We start from the raw sequence: 24,688 nt of genomic DNA, 5'->3' as shown, positions 1-24,688 counted from the left end.
TCTACCCTCGACTTTCGAATCGAGTCTCTTTCAAATCGCTCCATAACCACACCCGGTCTTTCAGCTGCCTGATTTTACACTGTTCGATTTCATCCACTTTCCTTCCAAACTTGTAAATCCCTACCGTCGGCGTCCATCGCATAAACTTGGCCGTTTCCGGTAATAAATCCACATCTGTGAATATAAATTCCGAATTCGGATACTTCTCCGCCTCATCAAACACGGAAGGCGAGAGTTTGTGACAGTGTTTGCACCAACTCGCGCCAAAGTTCACGACGACGAGTTGTTTTCCTTTCGTTTCGTCGAGTTTTTTTTTGAAACTTTCTTCGCCTTTAATCACCGAAACGTTTCTTTGCGTCGTCGTCGTCGTCGAGGAAGAAGAAGAAGACAAAGAAGAAGAAGACAAAGAAGAAGATAAATCAGAGACAGAAAAAGCTATTTCTTCTTCACCATCGCCTCTCATTTTTTCTCGCTTCTTTCTTTCTTTCTTTCTTTCTTCTTTGATGAATGAGAAAAAGGATGAGAGATGATTTTTGTGATGATGATGTTTGATGATGAAAGAAAAAAAAATAAATCGCAAAAAAACACATAAAGAAGAGAGAGAAGAGATCTCTCTCTCTCTCTTACCTTGCTTCATTTTTTACCACCCGCCTCTCTCGTCTTTTTTCTGAGCTCTTCGGGTTTGTTTGCAGCAAACACTCGATAAAAGTATATATAAGTTATCATTTACACGACGACAGAGAGAGAGAGAGAGAGAGAGAGAGAGAACAATAAAGAGAGAGAGAAGAGAGAAAGAGGAAATCTTTCTTCTCTCTCTCTTTTTGTAAATCCAAAATCAAATCCGCTGACGTTTTGCGCGCTCGACGGCAGTTTGACGGCGGCCAACCCGGGCGTCCCGTTCAAATGACGAACAACGCGAATATCGATGTTCAGCAGCTCAACAGTAACAACAGTCCGAAATCCTCCTCAAATATCATGATAGGAGGAGGAGGCCAGAAGTTTTTCGCCTCGAAATGGCTGACGTTACTTCTGTCTCAGTTGGTGATGGTCTCCTCGGGCGCCTTGTATTGTTTCCCTTTATACTCGCAAACTATGAAGGAGAGATTAAATTTGACGCAAGAGCAGTTGACGTTTATTGGTACGTGTGGGAATTTCGGGGCGTTCTTCTCTGTTTTAGGCGGGATGTATTTCGATCGATTCGGGAGTAAAGCGACGTTGTTCTTGGGAGGAACGTGTAAAGTGATTGGGTTCGGAATGACGACGATGATTTTACGAGGGATTATTTTTCCGCAAACAGTGTTTTTCTCGAGCGTGGCTGCGTACATTATGGGGACGGGTTGCTCGACGAGCTTGACTGCCGCGTTGGGGGCGAATTACGCGAATTTTACGGACAAGACGCAACACGGGAGATTAGTCGGTTTAATCATGGCATTTTTTGGTTTATCGAGCGGCGTTTTTAGTATAGTTTTTGACGTGTTTTTCATGAACACCACCGCCGGAAGTGATATTGGGAAGAATAGCGTAGCGTTCGTGCAGTTCTTGGCAGTTTTTTGCGGCGGCGTTGATATTTTATGTTCCACTGTCGTCGGCGTTCCGAGAGGATTCGCTTTGCCGTCTTCATCCGCTTTGGATGAAATAAACAGTAATAACGCTATGAATATAAATAACGAAAGTAGTAGGAGTGTAGGGTCGATGACGGACGATGTTAAACGAGCATTTGTCACTGGAAATTTAACTGTCGACGATCGTTTGCGTTGGAGCTTGACGATTACGGCAATAGGCGCGGTACACGTCGCGGTTTCAGGGTACTTGGCGCACCAATTTGGATCGCAAGCGACGTCCCCGCTTGCGTTGTTTATTTTTGCGTGCATCGCGTACTCGTTGTATCGCGTGACGATGTTAGGCACAAACTCGTTATTACATCATAAGAGTGAATTAGTCGCCGCGAGTTCGGTGGTTTCGACGGATCAAAAGTCGTCGGAAATGAAATCGATGGACGACGTAGAAAATCCGCAAGGTACTAATAGCAACGCTTCAAGCAGAATGACAAACTTGTCACCGACAGAGGTTTTACAGGAGATGAACTTTTATTTACTCTTCGTCGCACTCATGTTCTCGCTCGGGTCTGGCGTCACGGTGATTAACAACTTGACGCAAATCGCGAAAGCATTCGGAGAGAATTTGCCGAGTTCGATGCCGTTGACGCTTCTGAAAATGTTTGCATGCACAAACACGTTAGGTCGATTACACGCTGGTTATTGGAGCGATAAGTTATCCAAGCGACCTTTGGATGGTAGCGGCGTGAAAGAATCGCATTCATCGCGAAAGCTACGCACTTTGGGAGGATCTTCTTCGAATATCGTTTCGAGCTTTATGTCAAACTTTGACACCTCCGGGCGCGTCGGTCGCGTTCGGTTTACGTCGTTTTTAATCGTCGGCGCATTTTTTGGTATGATTGCGTGTTGGACCGCGTCGGAGGATATGCCGAGTAGTGCTTTAGCTTTGACTTTAACCACTGGATGTGCAGTCACAGGTTGGTTTTACGGCGCTTTGTTTTGGTCCATGCCGACGGTGACGATTGATGTCTTTGGACCGAAACATTTCGGCGCCAACCGAGGTTTGGTTGGTTTAGCGCCCGCTCTTGGTGGGTATCTCATGAGCACAAAGATAGCAGGTGCGGTGTATCAGTACTCCGCCGTTTTTGATGAAGGATGGAAGTGCACGTCCGGTCGCGTGTGTTACGCGCAGGCTTTTTTTATCAATACGATTCTCGTAGTCATCGCGTATTGCTCGGTTTTACTTTTGTGCAGAAGAAGAAACGAATGACCTACTCGTCGTAACTATTAGGTATTTTTATTATTATGGCAATAAATATATTACAAGCTTCCTGAATATGTAGTGTGTTGCTGTTACGTGTTGTTATTGATGTTGTTGTATATTTATACATACTATATATCTAGCGAAGAAAACGTACGCAAAACGCGATTCATTAATCCCATCCGCACAATTTTGGTCGTATGACCTTCTCAAACACGCCAAACGCCTCGTCCGTGGATTCGGGTAACACCGTCGGTAACAACCCGCCGTTAACTCGAAACGTGATTAGAAAAGAGTTTGTCACGGTTGCACTTACGGTTTTCGGATTCACCACGATCGCTTCAACTTGCATCACGATATCTCTTTCAATATCATTCCCGCTTTCGAACACGTTTGTCTCTTTCAGTTCTAGAGTTTTCTTATCGAACTCTCCGGGTTCGCCGACGTGGATGATGTGCGCTCGAAACCTCAACAAATCGCCAACCTCGACTGGCGCTCTAAAATCCACGTCCGACATGTTCACGAAAAGTGGAAACGTACCCGCAAACGTGTACGCGTTCGCTAACGCCAATTCAAATCCACGCCGTAACAAAAATCCACCAAATATCCGCCCGGATAAGTTCACCTGCTGCGGTTGCGCGACGAACAAATTTTCGTGCACCGTCTGCGAAGTCAAAACTATCTTTGATAATTTCTCGTCCAACACCGCTCTCGAAGGCATCTCTTTTGCCACTCGGGACATTTCCCGCATTTTTTTAACCCATTGTTTACGAAACACTCGCACTTCCTCACGCATGGGCATCTTATCCATCTTTCTGTTCTTCTTCAACTCAATCTGCGCTTTCACTTCGTCGAAGGTTGCTTTCTGCTCCTCGGTCAGCGTCTTCATGTCCAACTGGTTTACCGGCGTCGCTTTACCAGTCACGTTCGACCTCGCCGCGAATGTAAAATCAGCTCGCATTAAGACTTCGCCTTTTTCGTTTTTCAAATCGCATCTGACCACGATCGAGGACGTCCCGACGTACGCCACCGACCCGTGTAAAAACGTCTTTTGGTCTAACCGTAACTTCTTAAACTGTCGAATGTTATCCGCGCTCGCGGTCACCGCATTCGGAGGCCTCGTCGCCGGGTCGTTATCGTCTATGTGTGTAAACACGACGTTCCCAGCTAACGAGTCCATATCCTCCAGAACTCGACCGATTCTCGCGGTGTTCCACGGCGTCGCGTAGTCTCTCGCCAACTGTTTATCGTTCTCAAAATCGTACAAAACCACGTGCTCTTTGATTTTCTTCGTTTTTATCAAAGTTTGTTCCGGCGCGTGTGGATGTTCCACGTTCATTTGCTCCAATCGATCGTTCCACAAACGTTTCGTGATTGCGGTTCTTTGGTGCGAAATGTATCCCATTTTTGAACGAGTGGACGTGGAGATATTGTTCGCAGACTTTTGTTTTTGTGTTTTTGTCGTCGTCGTCGTCCATGTGTTGTTATCCACTTTTCCTTGAGTACTAACTGTCGTCCTACTAAACGTCTTTGCTCCTTCTCGATTTTGATATCCGATGAAGAAGGAAGAGAGAGACCTATAACTACTACAACTACTACTGCTACTCGTTTTTGTAGCCGTCTTATCGAAACAACGATAGTTATTCGACGCGGCGGCGTTCATGATGTAGTTCATGAGTGTTTGTGTTCTTCTTCTCATCATCATCATCGTCAAATTTTATATGTGACTTGTGAAGTATTTGGAACGAACGAAAAGTTTTTTTCTTTCAAATGAAAATTTTTTTGTGCTTCACATGAAAGTTTGTCAGAAAATACTCGGAGCTTTTTTCTTTAAAAGCAGCAGACAATAAACATGAACGCATCGTTGACCGGTAAAGGTGGTAAAGGTGGTGGTAATGGTGGTATTAGTGGTTCAGGAGGACTGATTTCGCGCCGGACGACGAGCAATGGCGGCGCGAACTCGTTACCCGGGGAATCGCCATCCAACGAAACGTTCGTCACGCAGACGTTAAAAACAGTCGACGTGTTCAAAAGAAACGACGCTTTAGAAGAGTTTAGCAAAGAAGGCTCGAACAAAGGCGGCGTGTTGACGCTCTTATTCGCGTGGTTTATTTTTGGATTGGTCACTTCGCAAGTGCAAAAGCTATTCGCGACGTCGATGAGGACGGATTTGAGCGTCGATCACGACATGGATCCGACTTTGGTCATGCAATTTGATGTGAGCTTTCCCGCGATTAACTGCGAGCACCTTTCTGTGGATTTAGTCGATGCGGTTGGTCACAGAGCGTTCAACTTGAGCGGTGAGAGCATTTATAAGCACTCGATGTCGAAAGAAATTCCGTATTTGGCGATCGAACACGCGACGATGGGTGTCGGGTCGAGGCAACATTTTCACGCGATCGCGCCGAGGTCGCTACACCCGTATTGGGAAGGAGATGAAGGTAAACCCCTAGGACGAATCGTGCAAGGCGACGAGTTCGATTATATCGTCGGCGATGACGATAATGAATACGGCGGTGAAGTAAACGACGAAGAAGAGGCAAATGACAAAAGCAGTCTCGAGCAACGACGAGACGAGTACGGATACAGGCGTTTTGCTTTGCTCTTAAACTCGGAAAATTTCAAGAGAAACGTCAACGCACACGGAGTTCTTTTAGTGAATTTCCACGCGCCTTGGTGTTCGCACTGTGCAGCATTGGCGCCGCACTTTGAACGAGGCGCTCAACTCGGTATTTCACATAACGTCATTTTATTTACACACTTATTTAATAACACAATCTCACAGTTCAAAAAGCTCTCGCAAAGTCGTTGAACTCGAGACTTTCTGCCGCGTTCGCCGGCGTGGACTGCACCGCGGAGGAAAATAAAAAGCTTTGCGACGACGAAAAGATACTGGCCTACCCGACGATACGAGTGTATAGAGGAAGTTCGAGCGACGCAATCTTGCTCAATAAGAGTAAAGGAGACATTCGTCATTTCGAAGTCTATCACGGACCAAGGACATCAGAAGCTATGGCCGAATTCACACTGAGTTTGTTGCGAACGATGCGGGAAAACGATACTCGAACGATAAACGATGCGCCTTCTACATCTTCTTCTTTTTCTTCTTCTGATGGAGGTGGGGGCGAAGAAGAAAAGCCACCGAGAAACGTTCGGGCGCATCGCTTAGGGTACGATTTCGATAGAGATGGTCGACATGAATCCACCGTTCGCTCGTCTGGATGTACGGTGGAAGGAAGGATTCGTTTGGCGAAGGTTCCGGGAGCCGTATATTTTAGCGCTCGAAGTTACGGCCAAACCATCGATCTTCACCGAATCAACAGCACTCACATCATCAACCACTTTTCGTTCGGCGAGTACGTGCCAACAACGTCGACGAAACGTTCGTACGTCCCCAAGAAGTTTCGTAAAGCGTGGTCTTTAGCGGCCAAAGACGGCGGCGGTAAATTCGCCACGGAGAAAGGCTTCGCGAAAGGCGAAAACATTTTCAGTTCGCAGCATAGAAATACCATCCACGAACATCACATGCAAGTCGTCACCCGGTCTATCGTTCCGTTGAACGCGGCTACGTTGACGTTGAACGAATACACGTTCTCTTCGAATAAGTTCAAAATCTCACCTTCGTCTGCGCAACAAGAGAGTTCGTCGTATTTCGACGGCGTTCACGGCGAAGATAACGACTTCTCCAACGGCGCGACGCACGCGATATCGAAGAGAGGCGCGTACGTCAAGTTTACCTTTGCAATATCACCGATAGCGATTTCGCACGTTGAAACGGAACAGAATATATTCGAATGGTTGATTAGTTCAGTGACGGTTCTCGGCGGCGTCGTCGCGTTTACGTTTGCGCTCGAGTCGATGTTACACTCGAGCGTTCGAAAAGCGGCGAGGATGTATCGGAAAAGAATGCTCGCCGCCTCCAAGTGCACGTGAAAACGAAAAAACTTCTACTAATCATACACCTATATATATAATATAGTACATACGTGTACCACACTGTATACACGCGCAAATAATAAGTAATCCTAAAATCATAACATTCAATCTACAACGTCGTCGCTAACGACGGCTTCGGCGGTTCCGCAGGTCCGTCTTCCACCGGTTTCAACGCCGCTACAAACTCCTCCATAATTTCTCGACTATTTGCACACAACACTCGTCTCGCGTTTAAATGCATCTCCTCACCACTCGGGTCGACCACAACGCCGCCGGCTTCTCTGACAATCACCGTCGCCGCGCAGTTATCCCAGGGACCTCCGAATCCAATCTCGAAGAAACCGTCTACTCTTCCGCTCGCCACGGCGCACATGTTCATCGCGCACGACCCGGTACACCTCACGCTTCTCGAGTTTTGCACGATATTTCTTATCCGTCCCATGATGGCATCTATAGTTTTCTCGTCTCTTCCTACGCCAATTTCCGTGGCAATCAACGCTTTCTTTAACGTCGTCGCGTTCGATACCCGAATCGTCTTTACGTCCGTTTCTTCGTTCAAGTCGTTTCCGCCAACGTTGATCAATTGCGACCCTCTCCCCTTCACCCCGACAAACATCTCTCTCGTTATCGGGTTAAACACAACTCCGACGACGGGTTCTTTCTTCATAGTCAAACCAATCGAGACGCAGGAGTTTGGATACGAGTGAATAAAGTTCGTCGTTCCGTCGACTGGGTCGATGTACCACGTCGGTTTCGCACTCATTTCGGGAATAACGTCCCCACCAGCCGCGGTTTCCTCCTCACCTACGATCAAATGGTCCGGAAATCTCTCGCGTATGTATTCTTTGATCATCTTTTCGCACTTTTCATCCGTCAAAGTGACTAAATCCACGTCGTTCTTCTTCGTGTTTTTCACTTCACTCGAAGTCGTTCCCCAGGCGTTTCTGATTTCCTTCCCGGCGAGAAAGGCGCACCATTTGGCCGCGCGCAAAGTCTCCTCCAGAAATAACTCCTCTTTTCCTTCTTCTTCTTCGTCTTCTTCGTCTTCGTCTTGAAAAGGAGGAGGCATTATATATATTATATGTGTGTGTAGAAAAGACTTGTGTGTTGTTTTCACAAAAACTCCTCTGTCCAATGTTTTTTTTTTGACGAAGAAGAGAAGAGAATTTGATGACACTTTTTCTCTTCTTTCTCATCGAGAAGAACTTTTCTTTTTAGCTCTCCCTCGAAAAAAAAGAAAACGTCACACACCACGAAAAAACTTTCCTTTTTTGTGTGTTCTTCTTCTTTCTTCATTCATTTCATTTCTACACACGCAGCAGTTGATTGACGACACGAGAAAGAAGAAGAAGAAAGATGGAAATTGAAGAGGCGCAGCTTTTCGAAGAAGAAGAAGAAGAAGAAGAAGAACGAGGAGGAGGAGAGAACGAGAGTAGTGTGCGGTACGTGACCGTGGAAATCAAAAGCGACGCCGAGTTGTTATTCGATGATGATTCGAGAGAAACGGACGATTTTGGTGAGAAGAAAAAAAGAAAAATCAGAATCGACGCGAAGAAAACGGTGAAAGACTTGAAAGTTGACGCGAGCAAACGCTTAATATCATCGTCTTCTTTACATAAACCAACCAATCCGAAATACATCTGTTTTTTGTACCAAGGCAAAGTTTTAAAAGAAGACGAGGAGACGTTGGAAAACGCGCTGGGGTTGAACCGAGAGAAACTGAGATATCTGAGCAGCAGCGACGAGGAGGATGTAGTAGACGAGGAAAGAAGACGAGGAAACGAAAGAAAAGAAGACGACGAAGACGAAGTGAAGATTGTGCACATGATCGTGAGAAAATCAAATCGAGAACTGGAACGCGAGAGAGAAGAGAGAGAGAAGAGGAGATTGGAGGCGAGAGAGACGAGTGACGATAATAGGAGTAGGAGTAGTAACGTCGATAGGAACGTTTTGGCGAGCGCGCAACCGAACGCAACCTCGACGCCACAACAACAACAACAACAACAACAAGTACAACAATCTCCACCGCCAGGCGCGGTGATGGTTTCACCAATGGTGATAAATGCGTACAATGCGGCTTATAATGCGGCGTTTAGGAGCTTGCGACCGAACGCGACGGTAATTCCTAGATCGCCGGGATTGGCGTACGTGCAAACGAACGCCGCTCTCGAACAATCAACATTTTTTCAACGGCAAGAAAATGTGACGAGCCAAATAGGAGGAAGCGGTGCGAGTGGCACTAACGTCGCAGGAGCAACGGCAGATGCTGCCCCAAACGTGCCGCAAGGAGCCGAAGCATTAGGAGCAGCGCTGGCCCGGGCGAATAACAACAACAACAATCCAGACATCGATTTCGATCCGAATCAACCGTATCAACGCATCGTTCGAAGAGGTGAGGACGGCGAAGAAATTGTCGAAGTAATTCGAGTCATCCAGTTTCGAATCGACTTGAAACTCATGTTCAAGCTCATTTTAATCACCGCATTCGCTTGTCAAGACGCGTCGAGGAAGAAAATGGCCATGTACATCACGGCGGCGGTCATCGGATACTTGTACCAAACCGGCGTTTTAGAATCCGTTTGGGACGCTCTCTTTGGCGCCTATTTACCTCCCGAAAACGAAGCGCAACAAGGAGGTGGGGCAGACGCTCGAGCGAACAACAACAACAACAACAACAACGCGAGAGACGAAGGGAATGACAACAATAACAATAGAAATAACATCAGGAACGGACGTCGTCAACGCTACCGACGACCGCCGCATGTCGCGGGATATACCGACGCTATGCCGCAAAGTTGGTTCGGCGAGTTGAAAATATTCGCCTATTCCTTTTTGGCTTCGTTGTTCCCGGCGTGGAGAGTTCCAAATTTGCAACAACAACAACAGCAGCGGCTTCAAAACGAACAGAACAACGACAACAACAACCCACAGAGACACCTTCATCAAGATTAAAAAACCCACATTTTTAGAGAGAGCACAGTGTATCATCATCAAACGAAACAAAAAATAACGAACTCTTCTTCATACGAATACACGCACACACAAAAGAGAACAATGCCGCGGCAGATTTTGCTGCCTCGGCGTTCTTGCGTACAGACGACGATCGTGAGAAGCGCGATGATGGTCCTACCGTCGTTTACGTGTACGTCGTTCGCACCGTTCTCATCATCATCATCCTTGAACAACAACAACAACAACGTTGAAAAAAAATTCGAATTTCCAATCGCCGTCGGCAAAACCTTACGCGTGATGGATTTACACGGAGGGAAGAAAATAGTGGTTCGAAATGTAGACCCCGGCGACGAACGCGTGGAGATTTCTTCTTTTTTGTCTTCTTCTTTATCTTCTTCATCTTCGTCGAGCAGAAATGAAGGCGGTGGGAGTGGTGGGCGATTACGACTAAAGGCGGAAAAGCTCGAGAACGGAGACGTGTACGCATACACCGTCTCAGACATCGAAGGAGAAGACGAAGACAACAACAATAACAACAATAACAACGAGGTGTGTGTCATCGAGTGCAAAATTCCACCTCGATTTGTATCCTTAGACGTGCTGATGGGGAAGAAGAGTTCGTTGACGGTGAACGCGAATATCGCCGAGGCGAGCGTGGACGTGACGGTGGTGGACGAGGACGACGACAAAACCGACGAGGATGGAACGGACGATGCGCCATTGGCATCATCATCATCGCCGCCGGCATGCGTGCAATTCTTAAAGAGCGTCAAAGGTGCGTACGTGAACGTGGAAACGTTAAACGGTGATGTCTTATGCGAAACGATACAAGCGAACGCGTCGATTAAAACGAACGGCGGCGACGTGATTGCCAAGAGAGTGGTAGCGAACGATTTGCGAATAGACGCCGGAACGGGTGGTAACATTCACATTGATTCCGTTTTCGTGCACGATTGCGAGTTGCACACGAAGAAAGGCGAGATACGCTCGAAGAAGAATTTTCGCGCGAGTGGGAATACCAAATGCATCACGAACGGTGGTGACATATCGTTAGAAAACGTGGAATGCGGGGACGAAGACGCGGAAGTGACGATTGACGCGCGAAGTCAAGGAAGCGATAATGGTGGTGATATATCCATACATTTCGCCCCGAGAGTCACGAACGTTCAAGTATACACGAACAACGAAGGTTCGATCAACGCGCGAGTCCCGAGTGGGTTCCCAGCGTTCGTCCTTCGACGAGAAGAAAACCAACCGGACGAAGTCATCGTTCCCGAGACGAATAAAAAAGAAGCAAATCGCCGGTCTTTCAAAAGCTTCGGCGAAACAACCACGACAAAAGAACTTTCCCAAGACGACAAAAATACTAAAGCCGTCTCTTCATTCGGTGCTCGAATAGTCCACGACACCGACGACGTGCTCGCGCGTAAAATGCGCGCAGAATACGAGTCGAAATCCAGCGTCGTCTTCTCGCTCGGCTCCTCCGCTTCGACGAAATCAAAGAAACGTGTATCGCTCGTCGAAACGTCTTGGTTGGATGAAGTTTTGTTCAAACAATAACAGAAGACAAATAAATGTTTTTTACCACCACGAGTAAAAAGAGAACAGAATAGAATAGAATAGAAAGAGTAGTGACGATAGATGATAGATTATTAGTTAGCGCTTGCGTACCGTATAAAATAATAGTGTAGAGAGATGCCAGAAAAAAGACGATTGAAAATTTTGCACTTTTTTTTTCCTTCAAAAAATGACTGAAAAAGAGTTTTGACGGCTTCTTATCCACCTCTTCGAAAACGACAGAAAAATAAAAATAAAATGGTTGCATACCACTCCATCTTACGAAGAGGCTCCCGGGCGGCGTTGAATTCGCTCGCATTTGCGAATTGTGGCGGCAAGTTAACGTGTTCTTATTCGTCCGTTCCGAACGTCATGGTGAGTGGTTGTCGTTTTTTGTCGTCTCGTATTGTTTTATTGTTTTACCTCTGCGCTCGGGAAAAAGTTCGTTTCTAAAAGGTCTCTCATCATCTCTTCGCCGCCTCTCTCTCTCTCTCTCTCTCGCTGCTGCTGCTGCTGCTGCTGCTGCTGCTGCTGCTGTTGCTGTTGCGGCTCTCTCGCTAAACGAATTTGACGACGAGGATGACGAGGATTCATTCACACGCGCGCAAATGAACACACGTATCGTTTTATTAACTTTCTCTCTCTCCAATACAATAAAATAAAACAGACGGCTGCGGTGATTCGCGAAACCGGACCGTCCTCGGTGATGAAAATCGAGAAAGATTACCCGACGCCAAAGCTGAACCCGGGGTCGGTGTTGATCAAGAACAAATTCTCCGGGATTAACTTCATCGACACCTATCACCGTTCGGGTTTGTATAAGAGAGACTTACCTTTTATTGGCGGCCAAGAAGGCGGCGGTTTCGTCGCGGCGACGTCGCCGGAGGCGGAAGCGCAAGGCGTGAAAGTCGGCGACAGAGTGGCGTATTCTTCGGTGTTTCAAACGTACGCGGAGTACACCGCGGTTCCAGCGCATAAGGTTGTTACCGTCCCTGAAGAGATTCCGTTAGATGTGGCCGTTTCATGCGGGGTACAAGGCATGACGGCGCATTACTTGACCCACTCCGCGCACGCGCAGTTGATCAAACCGGGCGAGTGGATGCTCATCCACGGCACCGGTTCCGGGACCTGCCAATGGGCCGCGCAAATGGCAAAGTTAAGAGGCTATAAAGTCATCGGCACGTGCTCTAAGTCTAAGGTGGATATTGCCAAAGGTACTGGCGTGGATGAGTTGATTGTCTACGACGAAGCACCCGGGACTTCGTACGAAGACTACTCCTCGGTGGATTTAGTCCCAAAAGTTATGGAAATCACAAACGGGCAAGGCGTGAAGTGCGTCATTGACGGGATCGGGTTAGCGACTTGGGAAACCTCGATTGAAGTCTTGGCCACCAAAGGCATCTTTGTCTCTTTCGGCAACGCTTCCGGTGCCGTCCCGGCCTTTCCGCCGTTGAAGTTAATCAACAAATCAGCGTTTTTAACGCGACCAAAATTGAACGACTACACGCAAACGAGAGAGGAGTTGATGTGGAGAGCGAACGATATTTTCGGTTGGATTAAATCGGGTGAGTTGAAGGTGGCGGTGGACAGATGCTTTCCGTTGGATCAAGCGAAAGAAGGTCACGACTATTTGGAAGCTGGTAAAAGTCGAGGGAAGGTTCTGTACGAGATCAACTGATTTTACGTAAACACATATAATATTAGAAGAAGAAGAAGAAGAAAAAGAGTAATATTAATAATCACAGAGCATCATCATCAACACTAACAATACCACGTGATCAACTTCTGCTCTCTTCTTCTTCTTTGTCTTCTTTGTCTTCTTTATCTTCTTCTTTTTCTTCTTCTCTATCTATCTAATAAGCTTCTTTGAGCATCCGTCGGTTAACCACGCCTCCGAGCTCTTTCACTTGCTCTAAATCCGCCTCAAACTGCCTCTCCAGCTTATCCTCCAACTCTAACCCGTCCAAACTCTTATCCAACTTCTCCTCTCTGTCCCAGGCGTCTTTTTTCGCCTGTAAAACCGTCTCTTTGTTTTTTATTCTCGTCTCCGTGAATGTTTTCAAGCGATCGAGTTCGTCCATGAGTTTCTCTTTATCCTCAAACTCTTGCGCGAAAGAAGAATGAAGAGAGAGGAAAAAGACAACAATCACGAGGAAGAAGGAGATTTGGCGTTTGTTCGACGATGATCGGGGGCAGCGGCAAAAAGACATTCTCTTCTCTGTTCTTTCGGAAAGTGGGTGTATCTCAAGTGGGTGAGAAAGTGCCGTAAAAGGTCCAATTTTGCTCTTCTTTTTCACTGCGTTGGTGTGACAATACGAAACGTCAGAGTAGAGCAGTTTCATTTTTAAAACACGTATCATTTATAACATAGTAGTAGTAGTAATAATAATAGTAAAAGCAACGGCGCGGTGTGACAATGTTGTGATAACATCTCTCTCTCTTTCTCTCTCTCTCTCTCGTGTATGTATTCATTTTTTTTCATCATACATACCTCGTAGTATTAGTTGGTATCGCCCCATCGAACGTTCCAGCGACTGGCCAAATAGTGCGCGCCGATCGGACCTCTGGAACCGTACGGGTACAACTCTGGCGGGATATTTTCGGATTCGATGGTTTCAAGCAACGGTGTGAACAATTTCCACGCGGCTTCTAACTCGTCGTTACGGATGAACAATCTCTTATCGCCGTGAATGACATCCAAGATGAGACGTTCGTAAGCGTCCGGTAACTCGCCGACGGAGTATTTCGATTTGTACGTCAAATCTAAAATCGATCGGTCCATTTTGTGCCCTAAACCTGGAACTTTGTTGTTAATTTTCAAGTAAATAGCCTCATCTGGTTGAATACGAATGACCAATTCGTTGCACTGCGCGTTGGAAGAGTCTCCCGCGGTGCCTCCGCCGCCTCTCGAGATTGGTTTCGATTTCTTATCGGCGTAAATGTTCCCCGGCGCGTGTCGAAACTGGATTCGAATTTCGCACCCTCTCTTGTGTAAAGCTTTTCCCGCTTTCATCAAAAACGGGACGCCGTCCCATCTCGCGTTATCGATGAATAATGCGATCGCCGCGAACGTGGCACAATTGGAACCTTTCGGAACGGTTTCGTCGTCCAAATACGCAGGAAACACGTTCGAGCCGCTCGTTTTCCCTTTGTATTGTCCCAGAACGACGTTGTCGATATCGATATCCCGAATCGATCGAATTACTTTAACTTTTTCGTCGCGAATATCCTCCGCGTCCAACGATGCCGGTTCTTCCATCGCAAACAACGCCATAATCTGTAACAAGTGGTTTTGCATGATATCTCGAATGATGCCGTAGTTATCGAAATAGCCGCCCCTGCCTTCGGTACCAAAATTCTCCGAAAAATTAATCTGCACGTTGCGAATGTAATTTCTATTCCACAACGGTTGAAACATAATGTTCGAAAACCTCAAAACGGTCAAGTTTTCAATCAACTCCTTCCCTAGGTAGTGATCGATTCTGTACGTTTGCTTTTCGCTCAACTCCGCGGCTAAAGCTTTCGTCAAAGCTCTCGAACTTTCCAAATCTCTCCCAAACGGCTTCTCCACGATCACTCTCGTTTCCCCGGTTTTCGATTGCACGTATCTGGAACTCATTTGCGCCACCGGTACAAAAATCGACGGCGGAATGGATAAATAAAACACTCTCATCGCTTTCTTCCCCTCTTCCGTCTTCAACATCTCTTGATCTAACTTTTCGAAATCCGCGCCTTCGTCATAGTTCCCGTGCACGTACTCGCACCGCTTCAAAAACTCCTCCATAAATTCATCGCAGTTCTCTTTCGCGTCTATTCTGCATCCTAAACTCATTCGTATTCTCTCGCGAAACTCCTCCGAGGTCATTTTCGATCGCGCGTACCCGAACACCGAAAACGACTTTGGCAGTCTCCCTTCGTAAAATAACGCGAGAAGCGAAGGGTAGATTTTCTTCTTCGCGAGATCACCAGAGGCGCCAAAAACGCAAAACGTCATGTGATCGTGCGCTTCACCGGACGGCCACACGTCCACGCCGGTTTCTTTCGCCGACGATTTCTTCGTATTTTGTTGGTCTCTCGCTGATGATCCTCCTTCTGCTGCCGCCATCACCGGCGAAAAGGTTCTCCTCTTCTCATCATCTCTCTTAAAAGCCGCCGTCGAAAACGAATTTGATGAAAATGAATTCGCTTTTCCCCCTCGTTGACTGAGAAGAACAGATGATCTGAGGAGTATTTTGCGATCGTTCGATCTGTTCTTCTTATTCGTCTGACGATGATGATGATTCTGTCTTGTCGCTGTTGTTGCTGCTGCTGATGTTGCTGCTGCTGCGCGCATCGTTGCTGAATTATTTACGGAAGGGGGCAGTTAAGATTTCTTCTGAATTTTAAGACTTTTCCGAAGAAAATTTCTCTTTTTTTGTCTTCTTTTCGATTAAAAAAAAACGCTTCTCTTTTTCTCCCTTTTTTTTTCTTGTCACTCTTCGTCTTTGACTTTTTTCTTCTACTTAATTTCTTTCTTTCTTTCTCTCATCATTGTTTTCTTCTTCTTCTTCTTCTATTTTACCACAACAACACACTACTTTGACGACGACGACGAAGTTGAAAACGAGAGCGAGAACATTCTCGTGAAAATGATCGTGGACAGTTTATGTCCGATGGACCCGATCGAAGCTGGAGAAATATACAGGATGGAAAAGTATAAAGATTTCGTATTTCAGGCGAAAAAAGTGGGCACGTTTGACACTCCCCAGGTGCAACGCATGTTGAAACAGATGCGAAAGTTAACCGTGGAGTTGGCCGAGATCGCGGGGAAGGAGAAGGAAGAAGAAGAAAAAACTTTTGAAAAGACTTCTTCGGTGATCGATCGCGACGCGAAAAAAGAGTGGTGGAAGGACGGAGAGTACGACGAGAAGAAAGCGGACGAGGCGAACGATCTCGGTTCGAAATGTTTGAAAACGGCAAAGGAAAGGAAAAATGGTACTAAAAATCAAAGACGCGAAGATCACGAACACGCGTTCGAGGCGTACACGGAGGCGATCAGATTAGAACCGAAGAAAGCGGTATACTTCGCAAACAGGGCGTTTTGTGCGTTGAAGTTGGAACGATACGTCATCGCCGCGGAGGATTGCGACAACGCTCTGAAACTCGACCCGAAATACGAGAAGGCTTTGACGAGAGGCGCCAAGGCGCAAATGAAGTTAAATAACGAAACGAAAGCGATAGAAATGTACGAGTTTATTTTACGACACATCGATCAGACGCACGCGGAAGCTACGAAAGGACGAGAAGAGGCCAGGGCACTTTTGAAGAGTAAAACGGAACGCGCGAATAAGCAGAACGAGGCGACGCGCAAAGGCGAACTAAGAAAACCTCTCTTTGACGAAGCGGAATTTTTGAAAAGAAACGCAGAAAAGAACGCGGAGAACTTAATCGCAAGCGAGGAAATGTTGAGACAAATTCTAACGACTTCGACGTCTCCTTTTGAGAATAACGCGCGATTTGAGTACGTGGAAAATTGCATCAAGTGTCAACGCGTCTTACTCGCCTTGGACGAGTGCGAAAACAAACTTCCCAGAGACTCTATCGATCGTTTGTACCTTCTCGCCGAGTGTAAGTGGAGAGTAAACGACGTGAGCGGTGCGTTGAGATGTTTAGAAGCATCGAGCTTAGAGCACGAGTGCGACGAAGAACTTTTGAAACACTCGCAAAAATGCAAGACGCTCGCGAACCGATTGAGAGAACTCGAAACGATTTCAGAATCCATCGAAAGTTTATCAGATCAAGAGGAGTATCAGTTGTGCGTGGAAAAGTGCGATTATGTCCTGGAACAACTATCCATGGGTCGACAACCGACGCGGTTTCGCGCGAATATTCTCGTCGCTCGCGCGTCCAGTCTGGTAGGAATCTTAACGTATTCGCGGGGCGCTTCCTCCGGAACGAGTAGTGGCAGCGAAGAAGACGACGCGTTCTCCTCGGGTTCGGATTCAGAATCATCCTCTACTGTTCTGAATGAACGTGGATTCGAGTATTCATCGACGAATGCCGGAGAAACAAACCGAGAAAAACTCGACCGTAATCGACTGGCAAAGACGGCGTTGAAAAGTGCCAAGGAGGCGTTACTCTTACACGCCAACAACGTTGAAGCGCACGTCATTTCGCACGATATCTATCTCTTAGGCAACAAACGTATGAAAGCGTTCGAGTCTATCCGTTTAGCGCAAATGCTATCACCGGAGGATCCGATCATCGCTCGAAAAGTGCAAAAGTTGGCCAAGCTCGTTTCCGCCATGAACAGAAAAACGCCGGGCAAGAAAAAAGGACGCTACGGCTCCGACGTCGATTTGAACGACGACGACGACAACGATAAAGATGACGATATCGGTGAATCATCCAAAACCCCAAAACTTTATCAACTCCTCGACTGTCGACAAACCGCTCGTCCGAAACAAATAGCCAAAGCGTACAAAACGCAAGCCATGAAGTGGCATCCGGACAAACAACACCACTCGAAAGACGAAGCCGCGAAACTCCAACAGGCGGAAACGAGGTTCAAGCAAATCGCGTTCGCGTTTTCTATTCTCAGCGATAAAAAGAAGCGCGCGGAATACGACGAGGATAACACCAAGTACGATCAGATGTTGTGATGATGATGATGATGATGATGAAAATTTCGAAAGTGTAATATTTTAAAATCATGATTTCTCACACAAACCACACAAAAACACTTCGCGCATTTACGAAGAAGAAGACAAAGACAAAGAAGAAGGAATGGGCCTCTCCGTTCCCAGAAGAGAAGCAAAAACTGGGTCGTCGAGGAGAATCAATAAAAGAAAATCTTCGTATTATCGCGCGTGCAGACTCCTTCTGTGCGTCTCGCTTTTCGTCTTTATCGTCAAAGAGTTTCTCATCAACGACGATGATGAAAATGGAGTATTCGCGTTGGGTGTGCGATTGTTTGGAAGTTTTGCGTCGTCGTCGTCGTCGAAGTGGGGGAGAGAAGCGACTACGACTCGAGAGGAGGATACAACGATGCGCGTTTCAGCAGACATCTCCTCTTCCTCCTCTTCCTCGTCGTCGCATGAGAAGGAGGAAGAGGAAGAGTTGAACAACAACAACAACAACAACGTAGACGAAGAAGGAGAAGAAGCGACCACCGCCGGCGTCGTGGGAACGGCACGAAAAGGACGAAGAAGAAGCCGTTCGCGATCATCTTCTAAAGGAAGTAGTAGTTCTAGTAGTAATAGTTTTGGTGGTGGTAGCGCGAACGACGAGGAAGGGGACGATACCGGCGGCGAGGACGAGAGCGCCGACTCGAGCGCCGGTGGCAATACGTTCCTCCCGACCGCAGACCATCGCGTTGGCGCGGCAGCCAAAGAAGCCATGAACTTGAAGAAACTGAAAGAGTCGTTCGATATCGTTCTCCCACAGTTGTGGATACCGAAAACGCCGGAATGGAAGAAAGCAAACGTGAAGAGAATTTTAGTGACAAAGGCGCAAAATGGTAACAAGTACCATCCGAGCGGCAAGAACAATCCAGAAGTGTTACCGGCGGAAGATTTACGCGAAAAACAGTTCAAATCCTGCGCGGTCGTGGGAAACGGTGGCAGCAACTTAAACGCCAATTACGGTGAGGCCATCGACGCGCGCGACGCCGTTTTCCGTTTCAACGACGGTCCAACCGTCGGTTTCGAAAACAAAGTCGGCTCGAAAACCACCTTCAGAGTTATCAACAACGCGTGGACCCGAACGTGGTTGCGACGGAAACCAAGAGGTGCGTCCGAAGACGCGTTGCTCCTCTTCGGTGCTGGTGCGGCAAAAAGCATGGACGCTCTGTACAAAAAATGGGGCAGCGAGGAAAAAATTTACTTCATGGCGCCTGAATTCGCCGGCGCCGCGCGAGGCCAATACAAAAAAGCGTACCTCGCGTTCGCCGACCTCAAAGCCGTCTCGGTCAAAGGCCGCAACTCCCCACCAACTGGCGTGGAAGGTTTATATTTTGCCATGCTCACCTGCGAATCCGTCGATTTATACGGTTTTGGCATCGAACCCGACCCATCGACCCCGTACCACTACCACGACAAAGTCAAAGGCGTGGAAGCGGCGCACTCGTTCGGCTTCCAAGCGGTGTTTTTGAGAATGTTAGAACACGGCGGGCACATGAGCGTTTGTTTGGGAAAGAAAAGCGCGGATCCGCCCTCGTGTTCTTTGTCTTTGTCTTCTTCTTATTCGAGTAGTAGTAGTAGCAGTAGTAGTAGTACTCGTGGCGGCGACGACGAAGAGTAGTAAGTAGCTTTTAGTGCTCGTAGACATTTTGAAAATAATAAAGAGTGTTTGTTGATGTTGATTTTACGACACGTTTTTACTTCCTGTTTGCCGTCGTCATCTTTCCATGCATTGAATTTTCTTTCTTTCGTTTGTCTCCTTCTTTTTTTCTTTTCTTGCGAAGAGGCAGCCGCAAAATTGAAAGATTTTCCTCTTGTATAATTGTGCGGCCGGCGCGCGCATTTAACACACACACACACACTTTAACACTTTAACACGCACAGAAACTTTAAGAAAGGTACGTTTTAAACGACACGCTTTGGGAGGAGGAGAGTATTGTTTGACGAGCAACTTTACTGCCGTCTTTGTTATCTTCGTTCACGTCGTCAGAAAGAGAGAGAGAATTACGTCGATTCGATTAGTCACATCAGGATCACATCCTTCTCTCTCTCGAATTCCTCTGCGCTTTGAAGCGCGCGCGATTAGCACAACGCGAAGAGACGACGCTGACGACGAAACGAATCTTTTTTATTTCTTTCTCAACAGAGTAGTATTAAAAGCGAAGAGGAGCTACAACAACAACAACAACAAAGCGAAGGAGAAGAAGAAGAAATTCGTCGACTCGAGAAGAAGAAGCTTTCGCGAGAGGAAGAAGAAGAAGAAGTGAAAAGAAGAGAAAAAAGACAATAAAAAAATGACGCGAAACGGGGGCGTCCGACCGGCGGAGAAAGCCGCGCAGGAAGAGAAAGAGAAAGAAGACGCGGGAGTCGCGGCGGAGAAAATGGAATTAGGAGACGAGGACGACGAGGAGTACTACCCGAGCGGCGCGAGACCGGCTGAAAAAGGTGAACTTTTGCTCTCGAGAACGCTCGCCTTGAGGTGCCCGAAAGGTTTTGCCTTTATTAAATCGAGCGAGTTTGAGCAGTTTAAAGAGAACTGGCAAGAGATGAAAGGGAGGAAGAAAAGTCACGGGTCGATGATGAATGGGGGCGTTGACCCGATGTCGTGGCGGTCTGGGATTTTCGATCGACACAAAGTTGCGGAGCCGTACTCGGGAGGAGGAGGACACGCCGCCGCCGCGCCAGTCGCACCAGTCGCGCCAGTTCCGAAACCGGAACAGTCTGCGCCTCCTGAACCACCGGCAAAGCAAGAAGTGGATCCTGCCATCCTTCAAAAAGTCGAGTCGATTATCGCGACGCCGGTGTTGGAGATTCCATTAGCCGGTGGCGATAAGACGGACGAAGAGTGCACGGAGGAAGAGTTAGCGGAGAGGAAAAAACAACGAAAAGCGATGAAAAAAAGAGAAAAAGAATTAGCAAAACAAGAGTTGAAAAAGAAATTGGAGGAGATTGCAAATGCAAAGAGAAGAGTCGAGGAAGTCGAGAGGCAGAAGAAAGAAGCGGCGGAGAGAAAACAAGAACAGTTACGAGCGAGCGGCGGCGTGTTCAACCAGTACGATAACATGTTCAACGACATGTTACCGCCGCCGGATGCGTACAGCGCGAGAAGACCGGACCCATACGCGAACAGAACGGTGAAGCCGGCAAGCATGAGTCTCGGTTCTGACCGCTCGCACAAGAGAATGCGCGATGGGCGCATCATTAAGAATCGACGGATGTTGAGAGAAGCGCAAATTGAGGACGAACGACAAAAGAGGAGAAACGTGTTGATCAAATCGTGCAGAGACGTTTTGAACCACGTGAAAAGAAACAAATTCCACTGGATTTTCACGCAACCCGTTGACGCGGTAAAGCTTGGCATCCCTGATTATTACGAGATCGTGAAGAACCCGATGGATCTCGGTAAAGTGAAAGAGAAGTTGGATGGGAAGAAGTACACGTGGCCGACCGACTTTGCGGACGACATGCGATTGATTTTCGATAACTGTGCCTTGTATAATGGGACGACTACGGATGCTGGACAAATGGGTGAAACAGTCCGCGGCGCGTTCGAAGAAGGGTGGGTGAAATACAACGTTGAACAGAAAATGAGCGACGAGGAGGACATCCGCACGAAGGAGGATATTGAAATCGCAAACACGCCGGAGGATCCGATCAGACAAGAAGAGGTTTTCGCGGAAGAGCAGGCCAAGTTACTCGCGGAAATGAAACGTGAATTGGCAGAGTTGAGAAGACAAAAGGGTGGTGGTGGCGGATACGCCCCTCGAGAGCGCGATATGGACGGATTCTTAGACGACGACTTTGACGCGAACATGTACGACGACGATCCGGAGGAGTATGCCGCCGCGAGTCGAGGTAAAGCAACTGGTAAACCAAGAGGTCGCCCGGTCGGAAGTGGCAGCGGTCAACCGAAAGCCAAACGACAACGCGCGACTCCACAAAGCAAAGTTACGAAAGATCGCAAGTACATTGAGCTCGATCAAGAGCCGTTACCGACGAGAGAGATGACGTTTGATGAGAAGCACGCGTTGACGATGTCGTTGCAAGAGCTTCCAGAGAGCAAGCAAGAGATGGTGATTACTATTGTTCAAGAAGGGCAAGCAGCGATGGGCAAAGCCGAGGGCGACGAGATTGAAATCAACATCGAAGAACTCGATTCGAAAACGCTTTGGAGACTTCAAAGGTACTGCGATTCGCAGTTGAGACCGAAGAAGAGCAAAAAGTCGGCGTCGGCTATGGATTTGGTGAAGGAAGCCAAGGCGCGAGAAGCGGCAGCCATGCGTGAACTCGAAGCGTGCGAAGCGAACTTGAAGAATAATCCGAGGAGGAAAGCGTCGAACACTGATTTGGCGACTGTAGCGGGTGCTTCTGGTGAGAAACCCGCAAACTCGGACTCATCCGATTCCGATTCCGATTCCGATTCCGATTCTTCGTCTTCGGAAGGCGGCGACTCGAATCCCGAGAAGGGCAACAAAGCCGCCGGCAGTGGCGGGAACGACGATGGGACTTCCAACGTCCGACCAGTCTCTCGAGTCGAACAGTCGACGAATCAGCTCTTACAACCCGCCGTGGATGAGTTGGGCATCAAACGCGACCAAAAGCAACCCGTCGCGGCGGTGCAAAATCCAGAAGGTTGGTCCGATCTCAACAAGAAGGACGACACAGCAAACACGGGCGCCGCCGCGGGTGCACCTGCGGCGGACGCGAGCGCGCCCACGGAAGCCGTCGATGCCGTTCCAGATGATTTGTGGTCCGATTTTGAAGCCGCGGCGACGCAAAAGAAAGACATTGAAGCGAATCGAAACGCAGAGATTGAGAAGCGCGAAAAAGAAATCGCCGAAGCCGAACAAAAGGTGAAAAACGAGCAAGCGCAAAAGGAGAAGGAAGAGCAAGAAAAGATCCAAAAGCAAAAGGACGAAGAAGAAGCGAAGATCCGAGCCGAGGAAGAGGAACGAGAGAAAGCGAGGGCGGCGGCTAGAGCGGAGTTACAAGCGGAGACAAAACAAACGATCAACATCGAAGAACAGAGAGAAGCGATGAAGGAGTTTGGAGGAGAAGGCATGGTGAGTGGTATGGAAAAACACGCCGCGCAGATTAAAGAAACTCTTGGAAACGGGAGCAGCGGAGAGCAAGCGTGATCTTCGATGAACAACAGCAACAATAAAACAATAAAACAGAGTATTTTTATATATATATAACAACAACAACAACATTTAGTAGAGCAAAACAAAACGAAAAACAACAACAACGAGAAGATCAACATCAATACAACACACGACGCGAAGACGATTTTGTAGGACGAGAAAGAAGCATATACTAGTTTTTTATTGTCAATAAAAAACAAACGCAACGAACAAAATTGTTTCAAAAACGACGACGGCGAATGAATGTGTCTTTCTTTTTTACCCGTTGTTATTGGTTGTTGCGTGATATAATCAACACAATAATATCGTCTCGTTTCTTCTTCTTTACAAAATCAACTAAAACTAAGACAAAAATATCAAGCGCGTGTGTTGAACGCCAAATGATGACTCTCTCTTTCTCTCGTCCTCCACTCTCTCTCCTCTCCTTTCTTCTCTCTCTTCTCCTTCTCTCTCTCTTTTATTCCTGTTTGCTAAAACACTTTGTTCTACAAAAATTTTCTCCTCTCCTTCCTTTCTCTCTTTCAAACTTTTTACAAGGCGGAAGTCAAGTAGATGGCGAGCGCACCGGAACCGATGATACCGGCGAGCGTAGCCGCCCAGTACAGCAAGTTACCTTCGTACTTGTCGCCGTCCGTCTTGAATTCTTCCGGTGAGTAGATCGGGGAGTATTCGTCGACGTTCGCCTTGCCGTTGCGGACGCCCAAGGAGTAGACGTAGCCAGCCTTACCGTCGCGTCTCTTCGGGGCGGAACCGGCTTCGGTGGAACCCTTGTAGCCGACACCGGCTTGGCCACCCTTGGATTTGGTACCCTGTTGTGATGTAAAGAGGAGAAGATATCATCGATTTTGTCAGTTATTGTTGTTGTTAATGTTGTTGCTCAAAGCAGACACACAACAACAAAGCGATATTTTATTTTTCGTTTTTTCCCTCAAGAAAGAGGCAAAACAGATTTCGTTGTCTTTTGGACGGCTTCTTCGAACGTAAAATCGATCCTCCTCGATAAGACGACGGACGAAGCGGAGCGTATCAAATAAACAAACGAAGAAAATAAAATAAAATTCGAAATCGGTCGCGCGTCGTGGAACGGCGACGCGCGAAGGTTGAAACGCTCAAAAAAGCGCGTAATTGCGTTCGAAGTGAACTTTCGCATCGGAATACACGCGCATCGATCGTTTCCAAAACTCGCACACGACCGCTTCATCGACGTTTCGGAGAAAAATCGTGCGCAATCTCACTTTCTCGTTGGACGAAATGCAAAATTTGGACGCACCACCACCCGCCTGAAACGAGCGACGATGATGATTTTTTAAGCGCACAAAAAAAAAAAAACGAAATCGGAATTCGTACCTTCTTCGGTCCGCTCGCGTTCGCTTGAACGGAGAACGCGACTCTCTTGGACGCGGTGGTAGTTTTCGCGACGGAAACTTTCGCGCCAACGAACGTGGATGAAGTCAAAGCAGCAGACATGTTTGTTATTATTAAATTATTTTTTGTACGTGTGTGTTTATGAAGGATTCGTAGTTGAAAGCTCCAAAAGAAGGCTGGCTCCACAGTATGCTCTCTACAAAAAAAAAGAAGAGAGATTTTCTTCACCAAAAGGAGATCGATTGATCGAAAAAATTG

At 47.3% G+C, this 24,688-nt stretch overlaps 14 protein-coding genes across 14 annotated transcripts; 8 read left to right on the top strand and 6 right to left on the bottom strand.

The window, feature by feature from the left end:
- Position 1: 1 nt before the first annotated feature.
- On the bottom strand, positions 2-463 carry Bathy03g05460 (thioredoxin; the record flags this gene model as incomplete). Its single annotated transcript, XM_007513931.1, has 1 exon — positions 2-463. The coding sequence occupies one exon, from the start codon at positions 461-463 to the stop codon at positions 2-4; it is 462 nt and encodes a 153-aa protein (XP_007513993.1).
- Positions 464-903: 440 nt separating this feature from the next.
- Positions 904-2,826, top strand: Bathy03g05450 (predicted protein; the record flags this gene model as incomplete). The annotated part of the gene is made up of 1 exon (XM_007514166.1): positions 904-2,826. The coding sequence occupies one exon, from the start codon at positions 904-906 to the stop codon at positions 2,824-2,826; it is 1,923 nt and encodes a 640-aa protein (XP_007514228.1).
- A 163-nt stretch (positions 2,827-2,989) lies between these two features.
- On the bottom strand, positions 2,990-4,525 carry Bathy03g05440 (predicted protein; the record flags this gene model as incomplete). The annotated part of the gene is made up of 1 exon (XM_007514104.1): positions 2,990-4,525. One exon carries the CDS (start codon positions 4,523-4,525, stop codon positions 2,990-2,992), a length of 1,536 nt encoding a protein of 511 aa, XP_007514166.1.
- A 144-nt stretch (positions 4,526-4,669) lies between these two features.
- Positions 4,670-6,750, top strand: Bathy03g05430 (predicted protein; the record flags this gene model as incomplete). The annotated part of the gene is made up of 2 exons (XM_007514396.1): positions 4,670-5,546; positions 5,603-6,750. 2 exons carry the CDS (start codon positions 4,670-4,672, stop codon positions 6,748-6,750), a joined length of 2,025 nt encoding a protein of 674 aa, XP_007514458.1.
- A 112-nt stretch (positions 6,751-6,862) lies between these two features.
- On the bottom strand, positions 6,863-7,822 carry Bathy03g05420 (predicted protein; the record flags this gene model as incomplete). Its single annotated transcript, XM_007514231.1, has 1 exon — positions 6,863-7,822. One exon carries the CDS (start codon positions 7,820-7,822, stop codon positions 6,863-6,865), a length of 960 nt encoding a protein of 319 aa, XP_007514293.1.
- A 287-nt stretch (positions 7,823-8,109) lies between these two features.
- Bathy03g05410 (unknown protein) lies at positions 8,110-9,705 on the top strand (the record flags this gene model as incomplete). The annotated part of the gene is made up of 1 exon (XM_007514165.1): positions 8,110-9,705. One exon carries the CDS (start codon positions 8,110-8,112, stop codon positions 9,703-9,705), a length of 1,596 nt encoding a protein of 531 aa, XP_007514227.1.
- Positions 9,706-9,807: 102 nt separating this feature from the next.
- Positions 9,808-11,265, top strand: Bathy03g05400 (unknown protein; the record flags this gene model as incomplete). The annotated part of the gene is made up of 1 exon (XM_007513833.1): positions 9,808-11,265. One exon carries the CDS (start codon positions 9,808-9,810, stop codon positions 11,263-11,265), a length of 1,458 nt encoding a protein of 485 aa, XP_007513895.1.
- Positions 11,266-11,968: 703 nt separating this feature from the next.
- Positions 11,969-12,940, top strand: Bathy03g05390 (predicted protein; the record flags this gene model as incomplete). The annotated part of the gene is made up of 1 exon (XM_007513863.1): positions 11,969-12,940. One exon carries the CDS (start codon positions 11,969-11,971, stop codon positions 12,938-12,940), a length of 972 nt encoding a protein of 323 aa, XP_007513925.1.
- Positions 12,941-13,115: 175 nt separating this feature from the next.
- Bathy03g05380 (unknown protein) lies at positions 13,116-13,604 on the bottom strand (the record flags this gene model as incomplete). Its single annotated transcript, XM_007514403.1, has 1 exon — positions 13,116-13,604. The coding sequence occupies one exon, from the start codon at positions 13,602-13,604 to the stop codon at positions 13,116-13,118; it is 489 nt and encodes a 162-aa protein (XP_007514465.1).
- Positions 13,605-13,762: 158 nt separating this feature from the next.
- Positions 13,763-15,367, bottom strand: Bathy03g05370 (predicted protein; the record flags this gene model as incomplete). The annotated part of the gene is made up of 1 exon (XM_007514346.1): positions 13,763-15,367. The coding sequence occupies one exon, from the start codon at positions 15,365-15,367 to the stop codon at positions 13,763-13,765; it is 1,605 nt and encodes a 534-aa protein (XP_007514408.1).
- A 547-nt stretch (positions 15,368-15,914) lies between these two features.
- On the top strand, positions 15,915-17,903 carry Bathy03g05360 (unnamed protein product; the record flags this gene model as incomplete). Its single annotated transcript, XM_007514318.1, has 1 exon — positions 15,915-17,903. The coding sequence occupies one exon, from the start codon at positions 15,915-15,917 to the stop codon at positions 17,901-17,903; it is 1,989 nt and encodes a 662-aa protein (XP_007514380.1).
- A 124-nt stretch (positions 17,904-18,027) lies between these two features.
- Positions 18,028-19,542, top strand: Bathy03g05350 (beta-galactoside alpha-2,6-sialyltransferase 2; the record flags this gene model as incomplete). Its single annotated transcript, XM_007514350.1, has 1 exon — positions 18,028-19,542. The coding sequence occupies one exon, from the start codon at positions 18,028-18,030 to the stop codon at positions 19,540-19,542; it is 1,515 nt and encodes a 504-aa protein (XP_007514412.1).
- A 673-nt stretch (positions 19,543-20,215) lies between these two features.
- Positions 20,216-23,059, top strand: Bathy03g05340 (bromodomain-containing protein; the record flags this gene model as incomplete). Its single annotated transcript, XM_007513982.1, has 1 exon — positions 20,216-23,059. One exon carries the CDS (start codon positions 20,216-20,218, stop codon positions 23,057-23,059), a length of 2,844 nt encoding a protein of 947 aa, XP_007514044.1.
- A 536-nt stretch (positions 23,060-23,595) lies between these two features.
- On the bottom strand, positions 23,596-24,266 carry Bathy03g05330 (predicted protein; the record flags this gene model as incomplete). Its single annotated transcript, XM_007513920.1, has 2 exons — positions 23,596-23,874; positions 24,012-24,266. 2 exons carry the CDS (start codon positions 24,264-24,266, stop codon positions 23,596-23,598), a joined length of 534 nt encoding a protein of 177 aa, XP_007513982.1.
- Positions 24,267-24,688: the final 422 nt, after the last annotated feature.

The sequence above is a fragment of the Bathycoccus prasinos genome (assembly GCF_002220235.1).
Source record: "Bathycoccus prasinos genomic : Chromosome_3".
NCBI lineage: Eukaryota > Viridiplantae > Chlorophyta > Mamiellophyceae > Mamiellales > Bathycoccaceae > Bathycoccus > Bathycoccus prasinos.
This window is presented reverse-complemented; position numbering and strand designations above follow the sequence as displayed.